At 43.4% G+C, this 12,314-nt stretch overlaps 1 protein-coding gene across 2 annotated transcripts in view; it reads left to right on the forward strand.

The window, feature by feature from the left end:
* Positions 1–12,314, forward strand: part of KAT6A (lysine acetyltransferase 6A) — a 61,254-nt gene that overhangs the window by 30,712 nt on the left and 18,228 nt on the right. For both annotated transcript variants that reach the window (XM_056570978.1, XM_056570979.1), the window contains exons 3-8: positions 4,898–5,006; positions 5,729–5,844; positions 7,484–7,565; positions 7,909–8,044; positions 8,178–8,458; positions 8,578–8,684. In XM_056570978.1, coding sequence (XP_056426953.1) covers positions 4,898–5,006; positions 5,729–5,844; positions 7,484–7,565; positions 7,909–8,044; positions 8,178–8,458; positions 8,578–8,684 — 831 coding nt within the window. The remainder of the gene's footprint in view (positions 1–4,897; positions 5,007–5,728; positions 5,845–7,483; positions 7,566–7,908; positions 8,045–8,177; positions 8,459–8,577; positions 8,685–12,314) is intronic.

Genomic DNA, 12,314 nt, shown 5'->3' on the forward strand with positions numbered 1-12,314 from the left:
ACAGTGCCTAGCGCTGGGGAGAAAGGATTTAAAGCTACTTCCTCCCAGCGCTCTATGGTGTTGTCATGGCAGCCGCGTGGGAGGGTGCAACAGAACGCCGCCGGTCAGTGTGAGACGTGACAAGACATGGAGGAGGAATTAAATACATTTCTCCCCATTTCATGGCTACGGGAGGGGAAAGGGATATATGAAATGAGGAGAATGGCTATATGAATTTTCTATATCCATTCCCCTCATTTCATATAGCCATTTCCCCTCCTATAGCCCATCTCCCCCCCCCCCCCCCATTTCTATAGCTCATTCCCCTCATGTTATGTAGCCATCCCCCTCCTATAGCCCATGCCCCCCCATTTCATATAGCCATGCCCCCCCATTTCATATAGCCATGCCCCCCCATTTCATATAGCCATGCCCCCCATTTCATATAGCCATGCCCCCATTTCATATAGCCATTCCCCCAATTTCATATAGCCATTCCCCCCATTTCATATAGCCATTCCCCCCATTTCATATAGCCATTCCCCCCATTTCATATAGCCATTCCCCCCCATTTCATATAGCCATTCCCCCTCATTTCATATAGCCATTCCCCCTATTTCATATAGCCATTCCCCCCCATTTCATATAGCCATTCTCCCCCCATTTCATATAGCCATTCTCCCCCCATTTCATATAGCCATTCCCCCCATTTCATATAGCCATTCTCCCCCCATTTCATATAGCCATTCTCCCCCCATTTCATATAGCCATTCCCCCCCATTTCATATAGCCATTCCCCCCCCATTTCATATAGCCATTCCCCCCCCCCATTTCATATAGCCATTCCCCCCCCCCCCATTTCATATAGCCATTCTCCCCCCCCCCCCCCATTTCATATAGCCATTCCCCCCATTTCATATAGCCATTCTCACCCCCCATTTCATATAGCCATTCTCCCCCCCCATTTCATATAGCCATTCCCCCCCCCCCCCCATGAAATTAGTGGAATGCACCGTCTATTATATTGCAATCACATATCGAAATCGCAATATTTACCCCCATAATCTCAACCCCACATTTTCCACAAATCGTGCAGCCCTACTGTAGGTCATAGCGGGCACCTATGTACATCCCGTCCTGTGCTGGATAACAGTAGAGACTGGTACCAGCACGGACCACCTTCCCATCATGTAGAAGCCTATCTGTCATCTGTCCACAGCCCCTCTATTAGGACCCCCTGTAGGTCATGCACCAGTGTCCCCTCCATAGGGAGTGTATAGAAATTCACAGCGTAAACAGAGTACACACAGATCAGTGTGATGTCTCCGGCGAGGGGGATCTCTCGGCTGATAAACAAGCGTCTCGTGTTGCCGTAGTCCTGGCATCGGGTTCTCGCCTCTTCTGTGCAGATGGAGGACATCTGCTGCGAGCGGTGACACTTAACCAGGGAGCGGGGGACAGCTGGGAGCCTGGCCAGACCTTAAAGAAGCATTGTACCAAGATATGGCTGCAAGTGACTGCGCTTGTCTCATCTCCTGTCTCCTTTTCCTGTCTTATGTTGTTTGATCCAGGATTGTTATACTTTTTTTTTTCCAGTTGTACTTATCCATTAAAGGGGTTTTCTGGGGCTTTGATATTGATAGCCCATCCTAAGAGAGTGCCCATATTAGATCAGTGGGGCAACACTCGACACCCCTGCCGACCAGCTCCTAATAGTGCAACCTTATTGTTTACCAGGAATAACTAGCAAAGGGTTTTCCCAACTAGTGCGCCTCCAACTGTTGCAAAACTACAACTCCCAGCATGCCCGTACAGCCGTTGGCTGTCCGGGCATACTGGTAGTTGTAGTTTTGCAACAGCTGGAGGCACCCTAGTTGGAAAAACACTGCACTAGTGACTCAGTGCCATTAACTTATTGCGAAGCTACAACCAGCATGCCTTGAGTTGTAGTTTTGCAACAGCTGGAGGCACACTGGTTGGGAAATGCTGTACTAGTGACTCTGTCCCAATCAGTTGACTAGGGTGAAACTGCAATACCAGTTATCACCACTACTAAAAGTATGGAGCTGTGCCTGGTAAACTGAGGGGGGCACAGCTGATCAGCAAAGGCAACAGGGAATGTTTTCTCTTTCCTCTTTGGGAGTCCTATTTTGCATCATGGGGTCCTATGAAGGCAACCCCTGGGCAAGTGCCCCCTAAAGCATATAGACTATATAGATGGCATCACCCATTTGGACTGTGTCTAAGACACCCCCCCCCCCCTTTCCCTACTTCAGATTGGTATATATACAATGTTTCTGTGTCCTGTGGTTATACAGCTACAATGGTAAATGCTTCACTTACACCTACAATGGTAAATGCTTCACTTACACCTACAATGATAGATGCTTCCCTTACACCTACGATGGTAAATGCTTCACTTACACCTACAATGGTAAATGCTTCACTTACACCTACAATGGTAAATGCTTCACTTACACCTACAATGGTAAATGCTTCACTTACACCTACAATGGTAAATGCTTCACTTACACCTACAATGGTAAATGCATCACTTACACCTACAATGGTAAATGTTTCACTTACACCTACAATGGTAAATGCTTCACCTACACCTACAGTGGTCAATGCTTCACCTACACCTACAGTGGTCAATGCTTCACCTACACCTACAGTGGTCAATGCTTAACCTACACCTACAGTGGTCAATGCTTCACCTACACCTACAGTGGTCAATGCTTCACCTACACCTACAGTGGTCAATGCTTCACTTACACCCTATAGTGGTCAATGCTTCACTTACACCTACAGTGGTAAATGCTTCACTTATTCCTACAGTGGTAAATGCTTCACTTACACCTACAATGGTAAATGCTTCACCTACAATGGTAAATGCGTCACCTACACCTACAATGGTAAATGCTTCTCTTACACCTACAATGGTAAATGCTTCACTTACACCTACATTGGTAAATGCTTCACTTACACCTACAATGGTAAATGCCGGCCATTGTACAGGTCAAAGTCCAACCAACATACAAAATTACCTCCATTTAAACCAGGTTAGGCTGTAGAGCAATGGTCTCCAAAACTACAACTCCCAGCATGCCTGGACTGGGATTATAATCCTGTAAAAGAAAAAGTTCTGGTGGTGGGTGATAATTCTCCCCCCGGTAGAGTTTATTATATACCAGATGTTGGGTGACATCGTTCCTGATCACCACTGTGTGGGGTGGTGGCCGTATGAAGCTTACATAAGGAAGCGCTGGACTCTTAAAGGGGTATTCCGCTGCTCAACATTTGGAACAAACTGTTCTGAATGCTGGAGCCGGCGCTGGGAGCTCGTGATGTCATAGCCCTGCTCCCTCATGACATCATGTCCTGCCCCCTCAATGCAAGTCTATGGGAGAGGGTGTGACGGCTGTCACGCCCCCTCCCATAGACTTGCATTGAGGGGGCGGGGCATGACGTCATGAGGGGGCGGGGGAATTCCCAATTTACTAGGGGCTTCTACCTATTACGGGGGAGGGATTCCCTACCTACAGGTGCCTTCTACCTATTAGGGGGGATTCCCTACCTACAGGTGGCTACTACCTACTAGGGGGGATTCCCTATTTACTAGGGGCTTCTATCTATTAGGGGGGATTACCTATTTACTAGGGGCTTCTACCTATTAGGGGGGAGTCCCTATTTACTAGGGGCTTCTACCTATTAGGTAAGAGGGATTCCCTACCTACAGGGGACCTCTACCTATCAGGGAGAGATTTCCTATCTACTGATGGCTTGGTTGCCGCCAAGCACATCCCAAATTTTCGGTTTTCACCCAGAATTTTTCATTTCCTTCCTAGTACCACTAGTTAAGTCATATAACTATTATAAATCATCATTTCATCTGGGATCCCCACTGATCTTTAAAAGTAAAGGGGCTTTTGCACTGGTGTGGTAATGCATCCCCCCGTCCGCCAACCACCCTCCACCCACAGGAAGTTTATTTTTTTTTCTGCCCTTTTTTCTTCCGCTCTTATTCACTTGTGGCCATGCTGCAAATCCCTATACAATGTCCGTAATGCTGAGATGGAGATGGAGTGCTACACCGGTACCTTAACCCCCTTTTGTATTCTCAGGTTTGATGGATTACCCAGTTGTCTGACGGACACAGATCATAAAGTGATGGCATATCCATATATACTGGGACCAGTATAAAACCGGTGCAGGGAGTGGGGCCCCGCAACGCTATGATTCAATCTGAAATGTTGGAACGTTTCAGAAAAACCATAGTTTAAAAAAAACCTTCGGGACCTGGGTAACTAGGCACACGGTCCCTGCGACTGGTATCCATCCAATGACTACTTACCTGCGTACTGACATCTATGGTTTCTTTGATTTCTTTGTGGTTCAGGCAGTATGAAACACATAACAGGTCCCTTTGTAATGCATACCATGCTTTTTGGTGTTTGTGTATATCTTAATGTCACAGGTTTTGTTGGTACGTTGTAACCATGGAGATGGGAGCCCAGGGGCTGTAAACACAAATCATTGGCGACACCAACAAAAAATTGTATTTCACATCTTTACCAATATGTTATGACTTAAAGGGGTTATCCAGGGAAAAAACTTTTTTTTCATTCTTAATTTATTTTTTTTTTTTATATATATGTCAACTGGCTCCAGAAAGTTAAACAGATTTGTAAATTACTTCCATTAAAAAAATCTTAATCCTTTCAGTACTTATGAGCTGCTGAAGTGTGTGTGTGTGTGTATATATGTGTATGTATATATATATATATATATATATATATATATATATATATATATATATATATATATATATATATATATATAGAATATATATTTTCTCTATCTCTAAGTTTTTCCCTGGCATACCCCTTTAACGTCTTGTGATTTTTGTCTCTTACAGCCAGTCGCCGAGCCCATCCCCATATGCAGTTTTTGCCTGGGAACAAAGGAGCATAATCGAGAAAAGAAACCAGAGGAACTCATATCATGTGCGGACTGCGGGAATAGCGGTAAGTCTACCGTTTGCACCTAAAGTGGTTGGGAATCTTCTTAGTGCAGTGTTACCCAATCAGGTTTGCCCCCCAGCTGTTGCAAAACTACAACTCCCAGCATGCCCGGACAGCCGTTGGCTGTCCGGGCATGCTGGCAGTTGTAGTTTTGCAACAGCTGGAGGCTTCCTGGTCTGGAAAAATAGGGAATGGAGGTCGCCCCCTTGAAAACAAGCCCAAGTCAAAGTTGTCAGATTGGCTACTGAAATCTTTCCTGTGACCGCCTTTCATAGAGAACCTATTACCTGCTTCCTATAGGCGGCCTGCGGTAGATCAATATCTTTTTGTGTCGACAGATGGTAATTCAAGTCAGAGACTTTTTCCCATCGGTGCTAAATATTGTGAAGCCCTACGTCTCTACGGTGTAATATTCTGTTTTCACCACTAGATGGCAGACTAATCCCGGTAACGGAAGCGTCACTTTGGTAATGTGCTGGGAAAACGACTCTCACCTCCAGGGGAAAAAAGAAGTCACAACTGTTTAACCCCACGTAGTAATCCTGTAATAGTGAGATGACTTGTCACATTTTATTTTATTTTTATTTTCTAATTTAGAAGGATATTACAGTTTGGGGGGAGGGACGATGGGTTTGGGGGGAAAAGCATGTGGAGAAATTCAGTACCGTTTTGAGGTCATGGCGGTATCTCTGAGCCTTATGTTTCTTCTCAATCTTGTTTTTCAGGTCACCCGTCCTGTCTCAAGTTCTCTCCGGAGCTTACAATACGTGTTAAAGCCCTGCGCTGGCAGTGTATAGAGTGCAAGACCTGCAGTTCGTGTCGAGATCAGGGCAAAAATGCTGTAAGTCCTTCTGTATTATTATGGACTATAGTTACTGGCCAATACAGTGATCCCTCAACTTACAATGGCCTCAACATACAATAGTTTCATCATACAATGGTCTTTTCTGGACCATTGTAACTTGAAACCAGACACAACATACAATGTACAGACAGTCCAGATCTGTGAAACCTGTCAATGGGCGGAAGAACCGACCAATCGTAATGGGCATTCACTGGTAAAACCTGTAGTCCTAAAGTGTATGCACTGACTGGTGTCTGATAGTGTCCCCTACAGTACAGGGGGGTACTACACATTCTGTACTATTTACTTTTGCCATGGTTAGCTGCTCCTTTGGACACCAGGTGAGGGCGGCTCCATTTAAAAAATTTTAGGATATTGTGTACTGTACAGGACCCTGAAGAAGCTCCTGTCCTCTACATAGACAGTGATTACAGCTCCCAGCAGATCTTTATTACTTTTATATGTAAGGATTTGCTTTATCTATATTAGTTATCTACTTTATCTTTCTTTAATCCTCACTTTTTCATATTTTTTATGACATTTTGGGGCTTTAGAACCAATTACCAGGTTTACAACATACAATGGTTTCAACATACAATGGTCGTCCCAGAACCAATTCATATTGTAACTTGAGGGACCACTGTATATTTCTATTATTCTGTTGATCTGATAACTTACTGAAGTATAAATGTGTTAATCTGTAGAGATTGTAGCTCCCCACAGGCACTAGCGTTTATTCGTCTAGCTCAATGTTTACCAACCAGGATGCCTCCAGCTGTTGCAAAACTACAACCGCAATCGGCTTTCCGGGCATGCTGGGAGTTGTAGTTTTGCAACAGCTGGAGGCATCCTGGTTAGGAAACACTGGTCTAGCTTTATTAAATTACACTTTTTTCAGTCAACTTGTTTTTAACAGTTTTGGATGCTTCAACAATACTAAGAGCAGCAACTTTGCAAATAAATGCTTTTCTATAGGAATAGACAGAAAACTCTGTGTAGTCTGATCCTGCAGTCACGCTCCATTCCACTTATCACCTACTTTTTATTCTTCTTACCTTTTCGGTATATTAGTAGGAAGTTGAGGACAGATTAGGTGTGTTTATGTATACGGTGACCATTTAGTTTTATACTATAGAACGTATTTGTTGCTGTATTCATAGCCAGCACTAAAAAAGTGAATCTGATTTTATACGGTACACCATTGGGGTTCAGTCCGAATAAAAAAGGGTCCTACCATGGTTTTGTCTGTTTTAATACCGTGTTTTCCTGTATGTTTTTTTTTTTTTATAGTATTGTTGTCAATAAGAGCTGTATAAAATGGTGTGTGTATGGCATCATGTTGTTTTTATACCCCCTAAACCCTATACCAACCTTGGTCTAAATGCAACCTAAATGGGAGTATGACCCCAGGATAAGGGTTTTGGTTGCCAGTCACCATGGAAATGCATAATCATGGAACTGTAGACTTAAAATGGTAGGGAATTGTTAGTAAAGTCTTATGCACGTTTTTTTACTTTTCTTTTAAATGCATTGGAGCAATAAAAAAAAAATAAAAATAAATTTGGTTGTGAAGGTGGGTATAGCCTTAAAAAAATGTTTATAATATTTTTTTTTTCTTCTTTCATATATGTATTAGGACAATATGCTATTCTGCGACTCATGTGACCGAGGGTTTCACATGGAATGCTGTGAACCGCCTCTTACAAGAATGCCGAAAGGTAAACACCTGTTCCCATAGGCGGAGATGTAGTGGGGTTTGGGATACCAGTTACATCTGGGCTTTCATGACTTATGGGACCCAGATCTTCCTATCGGACAAGAGCAGTGGTCTCCAAACTGTGTCACTCCAGATGTTGCAAAACTACAACTCCCAGCATGCCCGGACAGCCGTTGGCTGTCCGGGCATGCTTGGAGTTGTAGTTTGGCAACATCTGGGTGGCCAGAGTTTGGAGACCAAAGGAAAAACAAGTGGGCTGACCCATAAGAAAACATTAGTACAACTGGTGGGGGCCTTCACTTCTTTCTTTGTCACTACCTTATCCTCCTTTTCTCCTATGCCAGGAATGTGGATTTGTCAGATCTGTCGACCTCGAAAGAAAGGTAGGAAGTTACTTCATAAGAAGGCCGCACAGATTCGGAGACGTTACACTAACCCCATCGGGCGCCCTAAGAACCGTTTAAAGAAGCAAAGCGGAACGTAAGTGTCCTCAACCACAAGAGCGAATCATTCCCCTCAAACCTGTAGCTACTGGCTGTCCGAGGATACTGTAGTATTGCAGCAACTGGCGGTTCTCAGGGAATGTTGGTGATTTGCTAATTTTATATAACAGGACTAAAGCCCCCTTTGGAAAAGGCCGTGGCTGCCAAGGCAGGGGAAGAAAGCGTAAGCTGTCGTGCACGTCGACGTCGTCGTCAGAGGATGATGGCAGGGGCCGTGAGTCCTCTCGTGGCACCGCCGTCCCTTTCAACAAGAAGACCAAAGGTCTTATCGATGGGTTGACCAAGTTCTTTACCCCCTCTCCTGATGGCCGCAAGGCACGAGCAGAGGGATTGGACTATTCCTTACAGCGATCACGGAAGAGAGGACCACGAAAGTCGGGACAAGATTGGGGTAAGGGTCTTCATCAAGAACACGCCAGACACGTTATAAAACTGACAAAAAAAAAAAACTCCTAGTTTGCGATGTGTGGGATTCTCTCTTACGTTAAACCCTGTCTTCTTTATTATCAGACAATCATGACGGATGGGATAGCAAAGGGGATATCGATGACCGTCTAGGAATGGTTGCAGAAAAAGAAATAGAACTCTTTGAAGACATCCAGCAGCAGGCACTGCAGGTAAAGGCCCAAATTCCACTTGTCCTGTTGTTGTTGTCCTTATATAGTTCTGCATTTGTAGTATTCAAAATGGCACGGAACGCTACACACTGTATATTCAGGTGCACACCCAAATATCACAATAATAATATATGGTAGAACGCATAATACTTTATTATGCACCAATGAAGTACAAAACAGAAAAAAATAATTTTAAAACAACACAAATAAATCTTGGAGGGGGCAAGACGCTCACCCTACAGACAAAATGGTGAGAACAAAAAAAGGAGAGGACGGCGCCTCGTGTGATTCCGTGGGCTAAATGTCCTGAAATATTGCTCGCCTTAAGTGACGCTTGGTTTTGTGTATTAAACCCCTGAGTGGAGGGGTGGTTGGAGAAACCCTTGGCTGCAGCCTGCAGAGAAAACCGGGCTCTTTGCGGGAGTCGGTGGAGGTCCAGACGATTGCAGAAAGAAAAAACTACTGCGGTGGCGCTGCCCAAGCGATAACAAGAAGATCGGACTCGGTTGATGTGGTGAAACAGGTATTTTATTCATACATGAATCGGTCGTGCAAGACGCGTTTCGAGGGTAGAGCTTCCCTCTTCATCAATTGCATTGCAATTGATAGAGGGAAGCTCTACCCTCGAAACGCGTCTTTCACAACCTATTCATGTATGAATAAAATACATGTTTCACCACATCATCCGAGTCTGATCTTCTTGTTATCCACCTGGTCAGCGCCATCGCAGTGCTCACCCTACAGAGCACAGAAGCATGTAGCATACACAGAATACATAAACCTCCACAATGAAAATAAATAGGTAAACCTGAGCCTACTGAAAAAAGGATCACGCATACAACATTGTAAACCCTGTAGTCATAGAAGATATACCATGTGGCTAAAAAGTATGCTAAAAAGTGTAAGAAAACATCAGATGAATAAACAGCAATTCGAAAGTCAAGGACCCAACATATCAGCAGTATAGAACAAGCAATACAAACTGGACACTGAGGAAGTTGCCCAGAGCAACGGAACGCGTGGGGTCATACTTTTATCTTGGACTCTCCTCAGTGTCCAGTTTGTATTGCTTGTTCTATACTGCTGATATGTTGGGTCCTTGACTTAGGAATTGCTGTTTATTCATCTGATGTTTTCTTACACTTTTTAGCCACATGGTATATCTTCTATGACTACAGGCTTTACCTATTTATTGTCATTGTTTAGGTATTCTGTGCAGGGCTGTGAAGTCGGAGTCTGAGTTGGACGAAATTTTCTGTACCTGGAGTCGACAAACAATGCACAGACTACGACTCCTACTAAATTTAGATTGGAAGTAAAAGTTTAAATGTCCCAATTCACAAAAAGTTATAATTAATGACTTCTCTACTATAAGAATAAAGATCAATGCATGCAGTGCCTCATGTAACCGCAAAACGAACACTTTAAGTGACCGTGAAGAAGCTTTTCATGTGCTTTACTATATGGCACGCAACGCACAATTAGGAGCGGCAATACTTATACTTTCCATAGTGTTGTGTTCTGCTGTTACAGGGAACCCATGGGTAACCTAGCCTCTCACTGATAAGGGGTTAAGGAAATATGTTTTTTGCAGGACTAGAGACATTTGTATAAGTGAAGGGAATGGAGGGTCAATAGTTCAAGACTGAAGCTGTAAACCATTGGAAAAACTGTCATTCAGCTAAGGCTATAAAAACTTGTAAACTCGATTGTTAGCTTAACCCCTTAACGACCAAGGACGTATATTTACGTCCTTGGCCGGCTCCCGCGATATAACACGGAGTCAAGCGGTGACCCCGCGTCATATCTGGTCGGTCCTGGCATGTATCTGAAGCCGGGGCTAATAGCGCGCGGCAGCGATCGCGGTGCTGCACGCTATTAACCCTTTAGACGCGGTATTCAAATTTGAAGCCGCGTCTGAAACGAAAGTAAAACCTTCCCGGCTGCTCAGTGGGGCTGATCGGGACCATCGCAGTGAAAATGCAGTGTCCCGATCAGCTGGGACGCGGGCGGAGGTCCTCTTGCCATCCTCTGGTGTGTCCCTTCGGCGATTGATTGCTCCAAGCCTGAGATGCGGGCTTGAGCAATCGACAGCCGATAACACTGATGGCTTTGCAGTGAACAGTGCTGGCAATCAGTGTGTGCAGTGTTATAGCCCCCTATGGGAGCTATAACACTGCAAAAAAAAAAGTTAATAAATGTGATTTAACCCTTTCCTTAATAAAAGTTCAAATCACCCCCCTTTTCCCATAAAAAAAAAAAACACCATGTAAATAAATCTAAACATCTGTGGTATCGCCGCGTGCGTTAATGTCCGAACTATAAAAAATATATCATTAAACCGCACGGTCAATGGCGTATGCCCAAAAAATTCCAAAGTCCAAAATAACTTATTTTTGGTCGCTTTTTATATCATGAAAAAAAAGAATAAAAAGCGATCAAAAAAGTCCGATCAATACAAAAATGGTACCGCTAAAAACTTCAGATCACGGTGCAAAAAAATGAGCGGTAAAATAAAGTTATAGGGATCAGACAATGACTTAGCTGTCCGGGCATGCTGGGAGTTGTAGTTTTGCAACAGCCTGAGGTGTGGAAATAAAATAAATATAAAAAAATAAAAACTACTTGCCCAAGAGCCCAATCTACTTGTCCACATGACGATCCACTTGTCCGGGCCAATTTTCGTTTCTACACTCTCGTTTTTTTCTTCCTCGCCCTGTAATAGCCATAACTCTTTATTTTTCCATCTACAAACTCATATAAGGGCTTGTTTTTTGTGGAACCAATTGTATTTTATCATGACTCCTTTTATTTTTCCATAACATATGCTCCGAAGCAAAAAAAAATATCTTGGTGAGGTGAAATTTAAATAAAAAAAAAAAACTAATTTAGCAAATTTGGTGATTTTCTTTTCTACACGATTTACCTTTGATACTTTAGGTTCGCCTAAATACAGAAATACCACATTTTACTCATTTAAAAAAAAAAATCTGTAGTGTATTTTTTTTTTCTGACCCCCTGTAACTTTTTTTTAAAAACTTTTTTTAATCGCTTTTAACTTTTTTGGGGGATATTATAAAAAATTGCAATTCAGGTGTGTAGTGTTTTTTTGTAAATTTTTTTTATTACATTTACGTCATTTACCGTATGGGATATGCAATGCTGTATGTTAATAGTTCGTACAGTTACGCATGCGGCGATACCAAATATGTATATTTTTATTATATTTACATGTTTTTTATATAGGTAAAGGGGGTAGTTTGAACTTTTAATATGGAAGGGGTTAATGTGTCTTTTATTTGTCCCTTTTAGGAGGAATCATAAGATTCCTCATACAGGTCAATAGAGTTCTATTGAACTCCATTGATCTGTGTGCTCTGCGATCCATAGATAGATCCTGGCTGACTATGCTCTATCAGTGACAGAGCCACAGACACCAGGGAAGCAGAGGTAAGCCCCCCGAGCATGCTGCGGGGTGGGGGTTTCCACCCCACTAGCCCACCAGGGAGCATTCGCAAGTCCCTTTAGAAGCCGCTTTCAGCTGTGACAGCGGCGATCTAAAGGGTTAATAACCAGCCGCTGCGATCACGGCATGCTGGCTATTAGCGGCGGCCCCCAGTTACTGAAAAC

Source organism: Hyla sarda, chromosome 4 (assembly GCF_029499605.1).
Source record: "Hyla sarda isolate aHylSar1 chromosome 4, aHylSar1.hap1, whole genome shotgun sequence".
Lineage (NCBI taxonomy): Eukaryota > Metazoa > Chordata > Amphibia > Anura > Hylidae > Hyla > Hyla sarda.